The sequence below is a fragment of the Halichoeres trimaculatus genome, unplaced genomic scaffold, assembly GCF_033239565.1.
Source record: "Halichoeres trimaculatus isolate MK-OKI-2021-1 unplaced genomic scaffold, fHalTri1.1 fHalTri1_scaffold_14, whole genome shotgun sequence".
Taxonomy (NCBI): domain Eukaryota; kingdom Metazoa; phylum Chordata; class Actinopteri; order Labriformes; family Labridae; genus Halichoeres; species Halichoeres trimaculatus.
Genome location: NW_027437192.1, coordinates 3,379,234 through 3,400,296, shown reverse-complemented (window position 1 = coordinate 3,400,296; position 21,063 = coordinate 3,379,234). Strand labels below are relative to the sequence as shown.

The following is a 21,063-nucleotide window of genomic DNA, read 5'->3' as shown; positions in this document are numbered from 1 at the left end:
GTTTATGCAATGAAAACACTGTTGCATAAACCTGGTGCTCGCTTTTTGTGAGACCTCCAAAAATCTCCTGGATCCAGATTCCAGGAGAAAGTCCCAAATACTGCTCAGTTAGAAGAGTCTTTTCAATCCTGGCTCAGATATTTACTCTGAAAACCTCATTTTGTCCTCATTTTTGGCTTTTTTTAGACTCGTCTCAAACTTTTGTGTCTCTGTTTGTCTGGGCAGACTCTTGGCAGCAGCGATGGCTGTAACAAAGATTGTTTGTTGATTTGTTTGGTCGTTTCTGGTGCCAGTATCAGACACAGCGCAGAGGCAACCAGAAAGTTTTGACCAAATGTTAGTCGGTGTAACAGGACTGGAAATCCTCGACACCTTCCTCTTGGCTGCGAGGAAGGTGCGGCTCTGCGAGGCCTCCTTCCCGTCCCCCCTCGTCCCTCCTCCAGCAGATTGGAAACTCCTGACTCCTGCACATACATGACGACGCAGCGTTTAATTCACGCCTCCTGGAGCTGTAAGAAAAAACCGACACCACTCCGTCCACAGGGAGGGAATAATTAACGCCTGGATCAGATTGACTAATTATACAGTTAATAATCTTTCATAGGAATTATTCAAAGCGGTTTTTCGCAGGCCGGCCGCGCTGACACTAACGGAGCAAAGAAATCTGTCAGATGTCTGTCTCACAATAGTCCTCGTTGGCAGTGTGTGTCAGCGTCTGCCTCGCAGTGACGGTGAGAGCATACGGTGCTGTGAGCTCAGAGAGCATGTTGACAACATTAACATCACACACACTCACTGATTCACCCCAACACCACTGATTCAACCTTCATCCATTCATCTATTCTCACTTATCCTCACTTCAGAGATGAAGTATTTCATTAAAGACTTCTGACCCTCGCTGGTTTCTTGTTTTGGTTCAGTCACTTGAATTTAACGCAGTGTTTTATGGTTTTTGTGCTTTGTTTTGGGAATGTTGGGATGTCCCGATGCCCCTGATTATTTAGTATTGAAAATCAGCTGCTACAGAGTCCCGATCTGATTTTTGAGTTTGGAGATAAACTTTGCTGAAGAAGTGAGAAAGTGCAGCAGCGTAGTGTTTTTGTTCTGTGTGTTAACAATACTGAACAGTGGAAAATAATAGTTAAAGCTTATAAAGTGTGTTTAACTTAATCCAGTTAGTTTTGAAGTTAAGACTCTCTGGACTTTTTCTCATTTTTGGTATGACAGCCCAACAGTTCAGTTTTGGTCTCATCTGACCAGACAACATTCTCCCAGTATTCTACAGGCTTGTCAAGATGCTGTTTAGCAAACTTTAAACCAGCTTCAACATGCCTGTTCTTGAGGAATGGAGTCTTGCGGGCTGAGTGTCCATAGAGGCCATGGTGGTGGAGTGCATTGCCTATTGTTTTCTCTGTAACAATTATACCTGCTGCCTCCAGGTCTCTGTGCGTGCCCTGTTGATGGTAAGGTGGTGCTTCTTCCACTTGTGAATAATGGCCCCAACGGTGCTGACTGGAATATTCAGGTGCTTTGATATAAGTCTGTAACCAGTTCCATTCTGATGCTGAGCAACAATCAGGTTGTGAATGTCTTCAGAGAGCTCTTTGCCTTTACCCATCATGAGGTGTGTGGTATTTAACTGGTTGGTGAAAAAAACACCTTTTTTATAGGACCATCAATTTGCTCTAGCCCAGCTGATGTTGGTTTGCACTAATTGGAAGTTCAAGTAATAATTACTGACAGATTTCAGGTAGTTTGGTGCATTTCCTTGCCAAAGTATACAGCCTTTCCATGGTGTGTTCAATACTTCTTTCCTGTGTTATCCTACTTAATTCACCGTAATCATTATTCATGGACCTGAACGTTGTGATTTCTTTTCATGTGTGGATTATTTGAGTTAATACCAATGTCTGGGAGAAATTTTGTTTGAATTGCAGCTTTGGAAATAAATGTGATGAGAAAAAAGTTGATGCGTTCAATTTTTATTTTCCCCACTGTATGAAACTGATCTTATGTACTTTCTTTCTTTCTTTCTTTTTGCTCTGAGACCTAAAACTTAGGAACTTTTTTTGTTTTACGAGGACTAAGATATCCTGTCAGAAAAAACACCCATTCATGTGAGATCCAGGCCTTAATCCCAGGTTCTGTGCCACAGGAAACTGGTGCATGAGAAGTTTTGGACTCATACTGCCATGCAGCCAACATCACCTCTACTTGTTGCTGTTTCGTTAGGTTATTAGCACACACTGTTGTGATCCTGTGGGCTCTTCAGGCTGAATAGAAGTGCTGGAGCAGAGCCTGGAATGGACTCATTCTTTTACCCCCTGGAAAACAGTGATGGCTGCTTTAAAGGGGGTCTTTGCAGACCTATGTGGTCCCACCTTGTATCTGACGTCAGAGACAGCTCATGCCTTGAATCTTACTGAGGAAGACCTCTGACCCTGCTTCCCCCTCTTTCAGCCTGCTTTGGTTGTTTGTCCCTGCAAAGCTTCCATACAGCAGGCTGTTGCAGACGTATGGAGGTAGATGATGTTGGTCCTGATGTGCGTGATGCCGCCCTGCAGGCTGAGCTCTTCCTGACTGATGGCTGGATCCTTAAAAGTCAAGCCAAAAATAAAGGAAGCCTCCGACACTGAGCTCTGGTTCTGTTGTTTTATTCAGCGTGAAGCTGAGACGTTTCATTAATAAGTGATTCAGCCAAAAGAGACGAGGACCTGCCGGGTTTCATCTCTGCTTCTACCTCTTTTTTAAAAAACAAATCTCATCTTTTTGTTTCCACCAGGTGGACTCTGACCAAACGCTGATTTATAATTACAGGTTAGGAGGAAAAATCCCATCAGTATGAATATTAAAGGGGCACTCAGCGGATTAAATGCAGCGCCAGCAGGCTTATCTGAGCTGCTGAATGATTTAGAGAGCCTTCGTTAAAACTTTGGGTTTGGAAAACGTGGGAATTAACAGGAAGGGGTCGGAGGAAGGATTGCATTGAGTTGCATCATGGGAAATGTAGTATCCTGCAGAGTGGGTGTGGCCTCCAGGGTCTCAAGCAAGTCTTTTTATTAGTCAAAATGTATCGTTTTCAGATGTTAAAGGACATAAACATGATTCTCTGGGGGATTGTAAGGATCAGTGTCTGGACTTTTCAACAGTAATCCCATCAGCGCTCAGCTTTGAGAAAGACAGGTTTTTTTTTTTCGGTCTCTGTCCCCGTGTAACACGCCACCTCAGTTCCTGCTGACAGACTTTCTGAAAGTAGGCCAGTTAGACGGGAGCACTTAAGAAGCAGCCGCTGCTGTTGCTGATTGTCGCAGAAGATGAGACAAAGTTTAGAAACGGAGTCTGATCTCATCTTCACCCAGCGCGAGGAGAGACCTCTGCAGCATCCAGCTTCAGTTTTTAGCTCAGGGAGTGTCCTAGTTCCTGTCTGCAGTCAGAATCTGATCGATCGGTTGTGTATCAGTGATCTGTGGTGCCTCCAGGAAAAACAAGGGTATGGAGAGCAAAAACAGGCCCGACAACAACATATTCAGCTCGTTAAACAGCTCATTGACTTCCTGGCTCTTTACATCATGATTCAGTTATTTCAGCAAACCTAAGACCCGTTAATCGTCAGTAAATCACAGTTTTTTGGGTTCTTGGTGCATTAGAAAGTCAGACTTTATGTTTACAGTGAATCTGAGACTCTGCAGAAACAAATGAAGGGAAACGATGTGGTTTAGATGAGGTTGACTCTGGGATGCGTACCTTTCACATTTGAAACGTTGCGGTACTGATGCCCGGTACTTGGCAATCAGTATCGGTACCTAACAGTAACAGTTTCCTTCACTTTTGTGTGTTTATAGGGTCATAAATCTTAGTTTGTTTAACAATAAAATCTCAATGTTTTTCAGTTTAACATATTTATTTCTCAGTATATAAATTTGCAGTGCTGTGTTCAGGTCCAGCATGGAAAATTCGCTACTCTTCCATTCCCTCACTGTCACAAGGATGCGTTAGGAACCTCAACATGGTACCGTTTGGTTTTACATGGATCAGTACTTGACACTAAACCAGTTTTTGGTTTGGTGTACATTGTTGTTTTTTTTAACACATTTATTTTTACCACATACCCTAATAATCCACTATTAACAGATGATTTTGAACTCATTCTGTCTAGGGAAGGGTACCGAATTTGGTACTTTTATGGGTACCCACCAGTGGCGGCTGCTGGTCAGTCAAGGAGGGAAAGCTCATTTTTTTCTGGCCTACATCATAAATTTGTTTATTTATTTAAACACAAATTCTACTCTCCGTTCCTTTTCAAGAAAATGATCTGTGACCCTGTCGTACCAACCAGGTGTTTTCTCCAGGGATTTTACCGATGTTCTCTCAATGGCCAGCAGAGCTAGACTGCTTAAACGACCTTGGCCCATTGTGTTGCAGGTGTAAGACTTGAGCTGCTTTAACCAGGAGGAGCTCCTCTCTACACCTGCAGGCTGTAAGTGTGAGTGACAGGAGGAGAAGCTCCTCAGCTGTAGCTGTAGCTGCTTATTGGTGAAAAGAGAGAGAATCTTTAAACACAACGCTCATCGTTTTCAAGAAAAGTAAACTCGCTGGGGATCGATAAAACCTCAGGATCAGTCCAGAACAACTGACTGTAAAACTCAGAAGATTCTCTGGTGGAGGGTTATACTTCAAGTTCGCTGACTGGCTCATTTCACTGTCAATCAAAAAGGGATTCAGCCTCAGACAGATCATCCAATCATCATGCAGAAGCCCAGCGTCCAGGCCAGCCCACTGCCTCATAGACCCCCAGAGACGCTGAGCGTCCGATGGGCGGGACAAAGCCCAGCGTTTATCCAATGACCGTCCAGTTTCCACAGTGGAACAACCCACTCTACGCTTCCCCGCTGAAGTCAGAAGACACTCAGCGTCCGACTGTGTTAAAGCGCTGAGACGCTGCGGAGATGAATGAGAAGGAGGTGGAGCCAGTTACCTGTGATAGGAGCTGATTCTGAACTAAAGATGAAGGAATTCCAGCTCAGATTTTATCAATGAAATGTTCACACAGCAGAACATATCAACACTTTTTTTAGGGACATTTTTAGGGGAAGCTGAGCTGCCTTTGCAGTCTTGGAGAAATCGCTACCAGTACCGACCCAATTCTGTTAAACGTACCGGTTACTGATTCATGTAAAATAGAGCTGAAACGATTCCTCGAATGATTCGAGGTACTCGATTACAAAAATTACTCAAGTAATTTTCTCCGCCTCGAGGAATCGTTTAATTTTAAAAAAGATCAAAGAGTGGTATTTCAAAAAGAACTGAGGCCATATCCAGAGAGTTTTCAGACCCCTCAAGCTACCTCTTATACAAAATAGCAACTAGCAACAAATCTGGCTTCTTTTCTGGAGTTTGGAGACGAATGGGTCATTCTATACGAAACGGCTGCCATTTGGGTCCGCAACATTTGATGAGATGTACAAGGCACAAAAAATGTGTCAAAGTGTGTTTACAGATCTTGAAGCTACCAAAGCAAGTGCTCTTACTGACGTGCTGTATCAGAAAATTCTATTTCTGAAATAGAAAAAAATTTCATTTGAAAAATAACTGCTCTTTAACTAAACAAAAATGTATTTTATCCGATTACTCGATTAATCGATGGGATTTTCAGTAGAATACTCGAATACTAAAATATTTGATTGCTGCAGCCCTAATGTAAAATCGAAAGGTACCATGTTTAGGTAGCTTTACACTTTCTTGTGACTGTGAGGGAGTGGAAGAGTAGGAGATTTTCCATGCTGACCATGAACACAGCATTACAAGGTTGTATATTGAAGAATGAATATGTTAAACTGAAAAAAAAAAAATAAATAAACAAATTGATATTTTTTACCCCATAAACACAAAAAAAGTACTGAAAATTGGTACTGTTGAGTACCGATACCGATTGCCATGTATTGGTACCGTATCGTTTCAAATGTAAAAGGTACCCATTCCTCATTCTGTCATGTATAGTCATGAAAAATGTGAAAGAATGAAGCTGTTTCCCATTTCAAACGTCATTAAAGCTGAGGGAAACATTGTTAGTTTCAACATGCCAGCTCCTCAGTAAGGAAAGTCACTATTGGCTGTCCCAGAAGTCAATAAAAGTCTCTACTTCTTCTGTCCGTTCTTGTTTTTTTATGTGTAAAAATCAACCCTCCTCCTTTATCTGGGCTGGGGACCGGCAGAAGTGAACATGATGAGACACACTTGTGTGATCTAATCTGCTGTGAGTGCGGAGGTCTGTGTTTTGGATAGAGGAGGAGCTTACACACGCTGACCATTCAGGAAATCAAAACACGCTTCAACCTCAGATTCTCCAAACTCCAGAAAAATTGCAAGAGTTGTCGTCTTTAAAAAACTCACCAGAGGGTCTGAAATCTGATCTAAAGAGCTTCCAGAAAGCAGAACGACTCCCTCTAACTCTGCTTTCTCTGACAGGGTTTTTTTCGTTAAAGTCCGAAAAGTTGTTTCAGCTTGATCCAAAACTTGTCATTCAAGAGATTTTGGTTGTGGCGCAGAACCTGGGAAGTTTCATACCACTGACCTCGACAACGAGGTTGGTCTTGTGTGAACTTTCCCCCAGTCTCCTAGCTCTATGCTCTGATCCAACACACAACGCGCTATGAACTTTACCTGTGATCAGAATAAATGCTGAACTGACTGGTTGATGGGAAGTCGAACCTAAAGGGGAGGAGCCTGATCACCGATGGCGCCCGTGCTGCTTTCAGAGAACTGTTACCTGCCGAGTTAATGAATGACGCCACTCTACCTCCTCAGACATGAAGACTGATCGTTTTCCGCCCACTGAAGTCAGCAACAGGTCGTCTCTGTGATGAATCTGAGACGTGACAGGTTGTGTTATTTAACGCCTTGCCGCCTGCTGAAGCCCCGCAAACATCCGATTACTCAACCCGCTCTGAAAATCGATGCTCATGACATTACGCGGTGTCGTTCTGCAGCCGTTAATGGACGCATGGGCCCGCTGCGATCCGTCTGAGGACGCGGCTGCATTAATGGATTTCTGATTCCTGCGCTGGTTTCATCCCATCAGTGTGTCAGGGCCAAGGGCAGAGCGCTGACCTTTACGGCCAGAGTTCACCGCAGCAGCCACGGCTCTGCCAGCGTCGCCCGCGGTCCACATTACTGTGGCACATTTCCCAGCATGCCACAGCAGAGGGAGGAGGGGAGGGTGTAGGAAAAGGGTTGAGGAAGCTGGAGGAGGAAGATGCTGAATGAAAAAGAGGATATGGAGTAGATTCACACAAAAACCCACCGTGCTGAGATGACAGCTGTAAACGGCGTCGATATGGACGCCAGCCAGCGCGATTGACTGACGCTCTTTTGTGTTACGGTACAGAAAAGCACTCAGGACACACAAGAATACAAAAGGTCCAACAAACACAGGAACAAACCTCTTTTATTTCCCTCCTCTTGATTTCTTTTTTGAGTTTTCTCTTTTCAACGCCGCAGCGCTATTCTGAGAGCGACGCTGGAGCCCACGCACATCCTGAGAGGGAGGAGGGAGTGAATGGATGGAGGAGAAGAATCTGAGTGTGTGTGTGTGTGTGTGTGTGTGTGTGTGTGTGTGTGTGTGTGTGTGTGTGTGTGTTTTACAGGGGGTCTTCTGCTCGAGCTCACCGCCTGTCAGGGAGATTCTGCGTCTTCAAAGCTGCTCTCCTTCAGGGGAGCCTTGGTCTGCTGTACGTGTTTACAGCAGCTGTGCGCGCTCGTATCCATGGATACGTTGATGATTTCTTTCAGATATTAATACATGAGGAGAATAATACAAAACTTTGCACATTCCTGTGTAAAATAATCAATCTGCGCTCTTATGTTTCCAGCCTGAAGCCGTCGTTTTCACATTGATCCACCTGTCGCTCACTCAGATCAGCAGCTGAGGCCTCGAAACTTTCACACAGGATTATAATGAGCTCCTTTGCCGACTGAGCGACAGACTGAAGACTTCTAAATCTGCCTTTGCAGAGATTTGAGGGGAAGTCCTGATATGATACCTTTGATTTGGAAGCCATTTTTCTTCAGATCACCTGGATTAAAGTTATTCAGGAGCCACAAAATCTACTTTATCCTCGCATTAAAGACTATAAAGTATATAAAACCCAATGTATCGTGAAAAACTAAGGCAAAACTATCTAATGTAAATATGTCTTAATGTAAATATGTAAATGGAAACATTTTTCTATACTTTCTACATTTTCTGCTTTTCTATTTTTCCTTCAAATTTCTCATTTCACATTCTTCTTATTATCATATTTCTCATTTTTATTGTATTTCCTGCAGCAGCTGTAACAAAATAAAATCCCCTATGGGAAATCAATAAAACAAATATTCTACTCCATTCTATCCATACAAAAATGTTCTTTTCAAATTGATGAGATTGTAAATTTATTGTCTTAGAGGAAATAAAAAATGGTATAATATTTCAAAACTCAAGAAAAAAGTAAAAAATTAAATTAAAAAAATTGCAACAATTACAAAATTTGTCAAAAGTTTCATAAAAATTTGAAATAAAAAAATGGAAAAATTGAAAGTTCAAATTGCTGCAAAAAATTCCAATTATGATTTAATTTGAAAAATTTACAAAAATTAAAAAATAAAATGAATTCCAGTTTAAAAAATAATAAAAAAAGAAAATTTGGTAAAAGTTTCACAAAAATTTAAAATTAAAATAAACTGAAAAAATGAAAGCACAAATTGTTGAAAAAAAAATTAATTTGAAACATTTGCAAAAAATTGTTTTAAATGAATTCCAAGACAGAAAAAAATGATTTAAAAAAATGAAAAATCTGAATTTTAAAAACTGAAATTGATAAATTTGTGAAATTTAACAAATTTTGAATAATTGTAAAAAAATGGAAAACAAAAATAAAATAAAAATAAGACATTTTAAAATCCGCCCTTTTTTTGTTCTTTAAAAAGTGTCATTTCAAAAAGATTGCAAAAAACCTTTACGTTTTGAAAGAATACTTGATTTTTTTATAACAATCAAAATTATTGCTCCAAAGCGTGTGTATTAAGCTTGCATGTTGGTGGTTAAATGAATTCTTCCTCACAGAGTTTAAATCCGTGTTTTCTCCCAGAAAATGTAATTAATCTTAGTCACACATAGACCTGTTGCCAGTTTGTTCTTGCTTCAGACTTTTCCAGCACTCGTCTTTAGACTGACTTCCTGTCACTGACTCTGCCTGCCGCTGTATTTCGTCCCAGACCTTTAGCTGCCATGGCAGTTTCATGTTTCATTGCGATGCTTTGGTAAACTGGTCGTACTTTGAGAGCCTTCCTGTTTTCTGGAGTCTGTGAGTCAAATCAGCTGGTTAACGGCGATCTCTGCTCTCAGAGACTTTGTGGATTGTTTGTTGCTCTGCTTCTGGACTCTTGAAGTCTATTGTCACCGTATCTTTACTGTTGATCTCTTTAGTTGAAGCTGAACACGTCTTTCCAGCTCCTGTTGAATGAGATGTATATTCAGACGTGAAAATTGGAAAGAGTTGGAATAAAAAACCTGCCCCGTCATTTCATTGAAGTTAAAAGCTGCTGTCGAAGGTTTTTACTGAACATCTCACCTGATTGTTCCCCTTTCATTAAAACGTCAGTCCCTCCTAATAACCGGTTTGTCCGTCACATTCGTGCTCCCCGAGCTTTAGGCTGTCAGTCCCCTGTAAACGCAGCAGATTACCGCAGTGAGTCGACCGACTGGCACCACAGCTCTGAATGTTTGAATCACTCCAGGAAGCATTACTCATACATTTAGGTTTTGTAACCCACTGCTGCTGAAAATAACTGCGTTCAGAAGTAGATTTTCTTTGGGATTCCTGCAGTTTCTATATAAATTAAGAGTAGATCAGAGCAGGTGAGAGGCTGCCGCTAATGGGCTTATGAATCACGGCACAAAGAAAGTTGAAGAACGCCTCACAGCCCAGAAAGACTCAAACTCGAGTGGGCGGTGGTGTTAAATCTGTTCCTGGAAAAATATGTGAAGAAGCTTTTAGAGAAAAGTGTCGGAGGAAAATCAACCTGTTTGATGTAAAGTCCGTCACATTAACTCAAGTCTTCCTCTTTTCTGTCTGAGGGTTTGTAAAAGTTGACGGTCTGTCTTTGGGGTCTGGAGTGCTGGATGGCAAGCTGAGGGTGACAACTTCTGCTCTGTGAAAGTGGGTCGGACAGTTTTCACTGTCAGACACTGAGAAAAAAAAGAAATCAGTGGAGATTCTGAAATGAAACCCTCATCCAACAGTTTGTCTGATGTTACTTTTAACAGGTGCCGTGTTACTTCCTGTCAGTGCGAGTTGATTAACAGCAAAAGTCAAACTTTTTCAGTTCAGTAGTTATTCTCCAGGTTTCAGGAAGTACATGGACAGTTTGTGTAGAGTGATTGTTTTTCCTCGGAGTAGTTTACACTGCTAACCTAATCAATTGGGACGATATTCGACATTTTGAAGCAGATCGGCCTTTTTTGTGAATATGACAGCCAATAAGAAATCAACACCAGTATTTTCCCTTTGGCTGTAAATGAATATCAGCTCCAAATATTGGTTATCAGCCTCCTCAACTACTGATCATCAGTATCAGTATTGGTATCAGCCCTGAAAATAAAAAAAAAATATCGATAATAATCGACAATAGTCCAGGACTGAGCTTCTTCAGCAGTCTGTTCAGTCTCTGTCTCCTGGATCCTGTCTGCTCACAGCAGGTGAAGCTCTTCCAATGTGGCGTTGGTGTCTGGTGTTAGCTCAGTTAGCCATGTCAGTGAATAGCAAGATGCTACTCATCCTCTGGTGTTCCCTCTGTTGCTGGGTTAGCACAGCTAGCTCGTCCATCCTATTGGAGATAGATCTTACGTTCCCAATAACGATGGATGGAAGGACAGGTCCATGTCGTCACTTCTTGAACCAGCACGTCATCCTCACCTCCTTCTCCTCACCTTATGGGGAAACATCTGGCCTAGCACCAGTTAGCATTAACATGCTACAGGCTACTAACAGCTGATTTCACATGTAAACAATGCAGCTATGGCTACATGTAGGATCTCCAGACAAACACAGGAGTAAAAAGTAGTAAAAATATCACTGAAGACAAAACTAACATGACCCACTCCAAATGCAAAAATGACAAAAAAGAAGTGAAAAATGACAAATAACGGACAAAGAAGACAGAGCTGCAGCAACAGGCAGCCACAACTAACAGGGCGGCGCCTAGTTTGAGCCATGTTCACCTGATTAGACGAGAAAACATTGTTTTTTCACTGTCCATTGCATTGTCTTGAATTGTTGCACAGTTAAAAAAAAAAAAAAAATACTACATAAATCTTCTGAAAGGGAATGGCAAACCCTGCCTTCAAAATAAAAGCCCAAACCTGGCTCTTTCCTGGTTAAACAGATCCACACAAAACAAACAAAAAGATATAAAAACCTGATTATTTAAGACATTATATTAATAGAGAAAGCTTTTTGTCCTTGAAGGCCACCAATGTATTACCAGCAGAAGAGGTGAGCAATGTTGCTTAATATTCCCATTTCTACGCGCTGTACCTTTAAGCTTTTGATACAATCAGATGGAAAAAATGAAGAAAACCTTTTTCCAGCAAGTAAAGCAACTAGGGCTGTCACTTTAACACATTAATTAGATTAATAACATCGCTAATTAACACAGTTAACTCATTTCCTGCCGGTAGGGATGGATACTGAATTGGGTACTTTTATAGATACGTAAACCTAAAAGGTACCATGTTTAGGTACCTAAATGCATTCTTGTGACTGTGAGGGAGTGGAGGAGTTGGTGATTTTCCATACTGGACATGAACACAGAATTGCAAGGTTAAATATTAAAGAATAAATATGTTAAATTGATTTTTTTATATTCTATTGTTTTTAAAAAATTGTTATTTTTTACCAAATAAACACAGAAAAAGTACCAAAAATTGGTACTGTTGGGTACCCGTACTGAGTACCAGGTGCCGGGCATCGGTACCTTATCGTTCCAAATGTGAAAGGTACCCATCCCTACTTGCCAGCCATTTCCAGCACATCCTAAATGATCTTTCAAGACCCAGATAATCTTGTTTTCTCTGACTATGTAAACACCAAAACTACCTAAGAAGAGTGGAGCCTATACTTTGATCCTCTCCATGATCTCCACCGTCTTTTCTCTCTGAACTACCGCGACACATCCTCAGTTGGAGCGTGAGCTGCCTGAACTTTTCTGACTCCCAGCGTCTCGCTGTGTCTCTGTCATCTCACATCTTCTCCTCATATCCATGCTGAGCTCTCGTCCAAAGAGCGCACTGCTCTCACCCACAGTCGTTAACGATCAGGATTTTGATTGACAAGCTCCGTCAGACCCCGCCTCCCTTTGCTGAAAACATTATTTACTTCTATAGACGCAGTAAACGGTTGAATTCAGATTCTTTATTTGTGGACCTTAAGCAGATATGAGATTAAAAAGCGATTAATTTGATTAATTAATTACAAATCCTGTAATTAATTAGATTATTTTTTGTAATGGCCTCAGGACATCTGTGCATTAAGATTAAAAGCAGAGCTACTGTTCATTTGAGTCTAAACTAAGGGGACAGAAATGGCCGCGGCGTATCCTGTGGGTATGGAGGAGAAATCCATAGCGCTCTGTCGTCGTACAGCAGATAATGTTGGCAGGGAAACCGAGCGGCAGACGTACGGGCAGCAGGACAAATCCATACATGTGATGATCCCAGCAGGAGAGACTGATGGAGAAACCTGCAGAAAGAAGACATGATGGAGGAATACAAAGATTCTGAGTTCAGCACGTGGGCTTTAACAAGCGAAATAACAGAAACGCCACAAACCAAACGCGTCTTTGGGAGGCGGCTGAACACATCACTGCACTTTCTCACAGCAAGCCTGACCCACTTCCACAAACTCTTAATTAACAACAAGAAGCGGCAACCTCCTTTTAATAAACAGCAGCATAATGAAGCGAGAATCCCACTGCTTGGACTTCCCGGAGGTCGGCGCCGTCTTCGGTGTTACCTCACAGAAAAACAACAATAAGAGCAGCCAATAAACGTGTCACAGAGACGTTTGGACGTTTGGCTCTCCCCCTCACATCCTGTTTTGACAAGTGATCGCGGCAGATTGAGGGAGAAAAGTGCTCTTTGTTTTCCTGCAGATTGTGATATCAGAGAAATATCACACTATATGTATCTTCATCAGTGTTTCTGAGCTCATGAAATAATCCCGCTGCAGCTGGATTAGAGCGCACATCTGAATTTGTGTCCTCTTTACAGAGTTGATGCACTCGCTGCCTGAAAAGCCAGAGAGGTTCAGCTGTTTATCAGTGGGGGTTTCTTAATTACGACATCCGAGGAAGCGGGTCGGAAAAGCCCCCGGAGGCTGGAGATCCACTGATGTGGAGCCGGCTGTCAGGCTGCAGAGCGCCCAGGAGCTGAGAGGACCCGGCTATTTAGGTTACTGTGATTCAGGAAATCTCCCGTTAACTCCTCAACCCTGACTCAGAACATCCTGTTCTCATATTTTCTGCTCTGGAGGAGAAGTTTCCTCCTCGTTCCTCTCTGTTTGATGGTTATTCTCCTCCTCGCAGGCTTTGTTTTGCCTCTTCTCGTACAGTCGGCCTCTGATGTCGTGTTTCATGTTTCTGCAGCTCTGACTCTCCTGTCTTCTGCAGGTACTGTGGTTGCTGTGGGGACTGAGCCCGTCTTTGTTTGCTTTGGAAAGCAGCTGTAAGATGTCGTATCTGAAATATAAAAGTGTGATTCTTCAGAAAAGAGGGATGAAAACACTCAGGGTTAATCTGTGAGCGCTATCGTCAGACGCTGCGAATGGTCTCCTGTTTGGTGCTCAGGGTGGGAAGCTCAGGTGTAGTTAAATCAAACTGCTTTGTCCAAGGTTTCAACTCTTAAGCTAAGGTATCTTCTGGATCACACAACAGCTAGCGTTAGCAGTTAGCTGCTCCTGACCTCAACAGGTAGCTACTTTTTCTGGCTAGTTTTTCTGTTTTGATTGTAAATGCATATCATAGCCTCAAAACTCTTTTTACCTGTGATCAGAATTCATCAGAAATGATCTATTCAGTGGTTTTCAATATAATGTCTTCTTTGTTGTTCGGTATTCTGTATTTTGTTTTTGTATATTTAGACTTTTGTGCAAACGTATTCAACCTGTGGCTTTTTGACTCCTTTGCAGTGGCTCCTTGTGGCTTGAAAAAATACTTTTGAAATAAAATATTTTTATCCTTCTTACCGAGGGTATTGATGATTAAAGACACTGACACTAAATAATGTGCCGGCTCAGTAGTCATGCTTGATATGTGGCAAGACATTAGAAGACAGCTTATAATGATGAGTGATATGTCATCATTTGTCAATTATTCTTAAAAACTTTTGCAAAATGTTGACTTTTCTTTTTTTTGGAAACTTTTTAAACTACTAAAATATTTCAATTTTTCACATTTTAAAAGTCCTTTTGATCTTTTTCACAAATTTTTGAAATTCCAAAAAGATTTTTTTTTTTTTTAACTTTGTAGTTTCAATTTTTGTTTTTTATTTAATTAATTTTAAATTAAGTTTCATTTTTTAAAATTTTTTGCAATTTCTTTAATTCCAATTTTTTAAAGATTTTTTTGCAAGTTTTTCAAATTCCAAAATATTTAATTTTTTTGCAAATTAAACAATTCCAAAAAAGTTTTTTTTAATGTAACTTATTTTCATATATTTATTGAAAAATGTTTCAGATTTCTCAACATTTTTTTCAAATTTTGTATTTCCAATTTTTTTTGTTTTAAATTTCAATATTTTTAACTTTTGCTATTTTTTAAATTCCATTTTTTTCCAAATTATTTTAATTCCAGAAGTTTTTATCTTTATTTTTGTTGTTTAATTTAAAAAATATATTTTTTAAAACTTGTGAAATTAAAAAAAATTTGAAATTTTTCTTTTTTTTTTGCAAATTTTTGCAGTTTCCAATTATTTTGTTTTTTTTTTCTTAAAAAAAAAACAAAAAAAAAAAACAAGACATCACATGTACAATTGCATGAATTAAAAAACATTTTATAAGTAGATTAATATTCCCTAGATTTTAACTGTGTATTGAATTCATACACCTTATAGTCAGGTAGCAGACCCCTGCTCTGTCCCTAGTGGTGAGGAATGAATCCTGATGATGTTTTTCTCGCAGCTGAGTGAAACAGAAAATATAAGAAACTTTTTAACTGAGTTGATTTCAAGAAACAAGTGCAGCTGACGTCTGCAGCTCCCAGACCTGAGAGCCAGCTAAAGAGCTCCAGGACGACTGATTCAAACACGTAGAAGAGGAAAAAGTTTTTGTTTAAAATGCATGTTTTCAGTGTACAGCTCAGCTCTGCAGCCTCTTCTTTTAAAGCAATAACAGAGTGAACTTTTATTTTTTTCCTGCAGGGAGGAAAAGTGCTGAAAGTTGCGCTGAGATTCACTCTCTGTACGTATGAGTTCTGGCTTTATGAGATTTTTTATCCGAACAGCAGAGATGCTCTCATCGCCGTGCTGCAGGCCTCATTCTGTACACAGAACACGCCCACACACAAACACACAGCCTCACTGATACACACACTCACACACACACACACACACACACACACACACACACACACACACATCTGTGGCCTCCCTTTTCTCCGTCCTCCTGTCAGATGAGTCCATATGGCAGCTGTCATGTCGCCTGCTCTCTTTCTATCAAAGTCAGATCACGGCTGCTCCCAGCTCCTCTGTCAGCTGATGTTTAATATATACAGTATGTCCCTGAGTGTGTGTGAGTGTGTGTGTGAGTGAACATGGACTGTACGTCCTGCAGTAAAGCAGGGTTCAGGTTTAATCAAGCGTTATCGAAGCAGCTCCAGGCATGAAGTCCGTACAGTAAAATAAAAACACCGCCTGACTTTCTAAATCACAGCTTTCCTGCTCTCAAACATCTTCTGGAAGTTTCCCTCAGTGAATCCATCACTCATTAAATTCAGATGGACATCCTGTGCTCGGAGGCTGTCACGGAGCCCCCTCTGTGGGTCCCCCTATGAGAGATCCTGGTAATGAGCCAGAGCCCCGACCTTGTGCACAGATCGTAAGAGTGCACGCTGGTCAGCCTCCGGTCGCTGGAAGCTACGGCGAAGTTCATCCAGACACGGTCTCTGGAGACGCAGGTGGAATGAAGAGAGCCGTTTGTGCCTCCGGGTGATGATGTGAACAAAGACAGGATGCTTTGTAGACCGGTCTGTGAGGGCCGGTACTTACAGGTGTTGCTTTATGGATGTGTTTTAACATCTGCTGATCCACAGTGGAAAAATGACACAAGGCAAAGCAGTTACAGTGAGCTGTGTATGAGTCTAGTTCAAGGGTGTTCAACCTGTGACTCTGGAGCCTCATGCGGCTCTTTGACTCCTTTGCAGTGGCTCCTTGTGGCTTTAAAAAATATCATTGAAATAAGGAATTTTTATCTTTCTTACAGAGGGTATTGATGCTCAAAGACATTGACACTAAATAAAATCCTGCGTTAACATTTAGTTGAACTAAATCTTTCATGCACCTGTGGCTAACCTCAAGTTTTACAGCCCTGGGAAGATAACTACATCTACAAAAAGACTAATCTGGAAGAAAATACAGATTTAAATTCATTTAACTGACAACATGCTAGATTAATATATAAGATAATATATTTATTAATAATAAAATGATTGAAACTTTTTTTTTTTTTAAATTTTGCAAATTTTTTACATTTAAAAAATCTTTTGAATTTTTTTTTCAATTTTTAAAAATTCTCAAGTCTAATTTTTGCAAATCTTTTAAATTTCAAAAAGGTCTTAATTTAATTTAATTTGTAGTTTCAATTTTTGTAATGTTTTAAATTTTAATATTTTTGAAGTTTTGCAATTTTATAAAATTCCGATTCCTTTTTTTTTTTCGAATTCCAAAATATTTGGAAATTTTTGCCAATTTTTTAGAATTCCAAAAGGTTTTGGTTTTTATTTTGTAGCTGTTTTTTTAAATTGTTAAAAACTATTGAAATTGTAATATTTTTTACATTTTTGTAAATTTTTAAATTTTTAATTTTTATGATTTTCGCCACTTTATCAAAATAAACCAAGACATTACATGTACAATTGCATAAATTCAAAAACACCTCTTAAGTAGACAATTATTCACTAGATTTTTAACTGTATAATGAATTGATACACTTTATAGTCTTTTTCATGAAGATATAGGCCCAGGGCACTATTGTTTTTTGTCCGTTTCTTTCTTATTATTCCACACCGCCAATGAATGCTTATTAGACTCACTTAATATGCTAAAAAACTCACCAAAATTGGCACACATCACAGGATCGCAGACAATTTAGATAAAATACCAATATTGACCCAAATATCCCATAGTATGCTCCCTAGTGCCACCTAGGCACTCAAAAACGCACTTAAATGGCTCTAACAGGTGGTGGGAATAATGTACAGAAATGAAACTAACGTCAAAATGTTCGTCTCATTGAGACGCACAAAAAAATGAAAAAAAAAAAATAGACCCTCCTTTACAAAAGTTCTTTTGGAAGCTGTTATTTCACACCCAGTTTCCAAATGACGAGCCCTCAAAGCCGATGAACCCCACGGAAGCCCTCTCAGCTTCCTCCATTAGAATCAGTAGTTTTGGAGCCTCCACCTTGCGCAGGCTTCCGCATTTGGGCCTCTTGACGAAAATTTAAAAATCATACAACTTTAGGAATGTCATGGATGGATTCCTGACGAAATTTCCTACAAATATATCTTGATTTTACTCAGAGTATGTCAAAATTCTTGCCTATATGACGAGTTGTTTGTTAACTTTTATGAACCTGAATCCCCCCTCTGCTGCTGCAGTTCTAAGATGATGTCACAATGATTAGGAGTTCCGTGATGATGTCACACACTGATTAGGAGTTCCGTGCAGCTGGTCATATGACTCAGCAGAGGAAATAATACATGGTATTAGCTGTTATAGCACTAAGAGGGACAGAAAGGGATGAAACCCTGACAGTGGAGGGAAAAACAGGTATCACAGACCGGCAGAAGGGACCGGCTTTGATCTTGAGTTTGTACTTTCTCAAATCATTTTCTTTCAAGTTTGAACAGAAACTTGTTGTAATTTGGTCCTTGTAAGCTACATTTAATGACCAAGTTGTGTTTTTCTTTTTTGCAGATTGAAATCCACTGATCTCTGGACCTGAGCCGGTGAGGAGGCAAGAAAAGGTGGATCTCTTCAGGACTTTTCCTTTGGGGGATTTTCTCAGCTCCTCATTAACTGCTCCTCCTCCTCCTTTTTTCAACATTTGTACTTCCTGGTCATCTCTGGAGCCGGGGTTACTCACCTCTACCAGGTGCCAAACAGACTGTGTCAAGAGAAGCAAAAAACAAATCCATCACTCAATCACAAACCTTTAACACCCACTTTCATTTCCCTCCTGCTCATCCCCAAACCACATTACAACGCCCCGCGTCCCATCACAGCCATATTTAATCACCTCAGCATATTGGAAGGGAATTACGGTGAGCAGAACAACCGTAAAACTTAATATCCGTCGTCTTCTGGTCAGTGTTTGTGAAGCTGCTGCTCTAAAAGCCCGGAGAGTTTTTCTTACGAGGACGGTGATCAGTGCATTATTGGTTCCAAGTGCTTTATGAACCCTCAGACGGCGGCGTGTCGTTTTCCTGCTTGCGCTAATTACTGACAAGACACAGGCGCCACTCACACCAACGCTGCTGCTGCTGCTTCTGCTGCTACCCCGGAGATAAACGTCGTCCGAGTCCGTGCCGTGAAACACTGTCGCACTTTGCCTATCTCCTTCTTCCACTCGTCGTCTGTTTCTTCCACACGTGGCGTCCCCTTTACCGACCCCGCTGACCTCTGAAACTTTTTGCATTCTTCCTTTTGTTCTACTGAAAACATGCAACTCAAAACCTTTCACTGTATTTACGCTTCTCGTGAAAGGAGGTTGTAAAGAAAAGAACCAAGCCATACTGAACACCAGCCGTGCAAACCGTTCGCTCACGATGTTCAGAAGCTGATCGTTCAGGAAGTTCATGAAGCGGACGCCGAGGAGAACCACAGAAGACGGATTCTCTTACGATTGTCTTTGTAGAAAGTTACGAAACCGGTGACGAGACATCGTTGTAAGTGTGGCAGTGACCGCGCCAGGTTCCCCCGTCACCGTGCTGTGTTCCTCTGCGCTGACGGATGAATCCGGACATTTTCATGTCTGTTCTGTGGGCAGAACCTCGCTGCCCTGCTAGAACCGGGCCCAAGCCCTCTTTCGTTCTCTTCTGTTGGGCCAAGCTAAATTCAGAGCAAAGACACTCACACAAGGGCATCGAACGCACATAGATCCTTTCTTTTCTGTCTTCTTTTCTGTTACTCCTCACTAGCCTTTACACGCCCGTTTGTAAAACTCCTTTACCGTCCGCAACTTCTGAATTCGAACCAAAACTTCAAGCAAACCGACCTTTACTGACTCTTCCTCTAAACTGTGTCAAAGACGCTTCTTTTCTGGGCGACGTCTGCGTTTCATGTCGAAGGAAAACAAGCTCGTGCCAACTTCAGACCGACTTCCTCTCAGCTCGATCGCTGAGCCGCCAGCACTGTTGTTTACAGACGAGACGAACAGAGCTAAAACCTTTCACTGATTTCCAAAAGTCTATTTTCATGTTTGATTTTACACGACAGGACTACAGAAGTGCCAAACTCCAACGACGACACACCCGACATCTGTTGCAGCTCATACAACGAAGTTTACATATAGCGCTAAATGTTTACAGACGACGTTTTCCATCGCAGCTTTTCGTACGTGAATTGTAACATCCGTGCCATTAGGAGATAAAGACTTTTACTTTGAAGGGGTCATTTTGTTACGAGTTTACATTCATGTTGTTTACAGAAGATGTAAAAGATTACTGCCTGTTTTGGAGATTTTAGATATTTTGGCCAACGGACTGTAAAACGCAAACAGACCAAATTGAAGTTTCAGACACCTGCTGCCATAAACGACCTTCTTCTATGTTTGTAATCGGTTAAATCTGAATTTTAAGATTATTTCAGAACAAAGCCATTTCACAGGCAGTTCGCTCAGAGCCTAAAAACGCTGAAAGACCTCAATGTTTACAAAAGCTGCTGGAGAGAAGGATTCGTGCTCATGTTTACACAACGATGAGAGGGTGAAACGCCAACAGCTTCATGAGGAGACCTCTGCACATGTGCGGGATTACTTCATCAGACTGGAGTTAAACTTTTCATACCGGAGGATTTTTTAAGGCGTGATCGAGAAACTGGACGCTGATTTTTGATTTTTGTTTTTGTATCAACGCGTTGAGGACTTTAGGAGACGACGATGAAACTCACGGCTTCACGGGGGATGTTTGGCTCCTCCCTTCTCCTGCTCCTGTCCTCCTGCCTCGCTGTTTCCACCGTCACCACAGAGCGGCGTGCTGTCGAAGGCGATGTCAGGACTCAGAGCACCGGCTCAGCTGCAGCGGGCAGGAAAAGCACCACCTTGTTCCTCCTGACCGGGTACAAACCTCCGCTCCCGCCGCTGCCCGCCGGGCCCAAAGTGGCTCCCAAAGCAGCCGAGGTGGAGGACGGCGATGACCAGCCGGTGATGGCGGAGCTGCCTCCGAAGCCCCTCCCCCAGACCATGTTGCCAAGGAACATGACGGCCGACGCCCTGAAGCCTCCGCTCGGTGCGGCACAGGTGGCGCCACCTCCGAGGAAGCTGGTGGATGTGGACGTATGCAAGTAAGACCAGAGGAGAAAAACTGTTTCTTGATGTTTCGTGAATATTTTCTGTGATGTTACAATAATTTTCAGGGGTTTACTTCACAGGTTAGAGGAGGAAAAATGAGGAAAAGTTTGTTTTTTCTTTGCAGCTAGGATAAAAAATGAGTGTAGCAGTCTTTGTGATCTTTTGTAATATATACCATTTTACAAAAAGTAAAAGACTGAGATGCTTGCTCAGATTCGTTTTGGACACAGTCTGGGTCCCTCAA

The 21,063-nt window shown here is 41.3% G+C and overlaps 1 protein-coding gene across 2 annotated transcripts in view; it reads left to right on the top strand.

Moving 5' to 3' along the window:
• LOC141802829 (protein shisa-7-like) overlaps nt 1-21,063 on the top strand; it is a 68,460-nt gene that overhangs the window by 10,426 nt on the left and 36,971 nt on the right. For both annotated transcript variants that reach the window (XM_074686595.1, XM_074686596.1), the window contains one exon: nt 18,227-20,812. In XM_074686595.1, coding sequence (XP_074542696.1) covers nt 20,409-20,812 — 404 coding nt within the window. In that variant the 5' untranslated portion in view covers nt 18,227-20,408. The remainder of the gene's footprint in view (nt 1-18,226; nt 20,813-21,063) is intronic.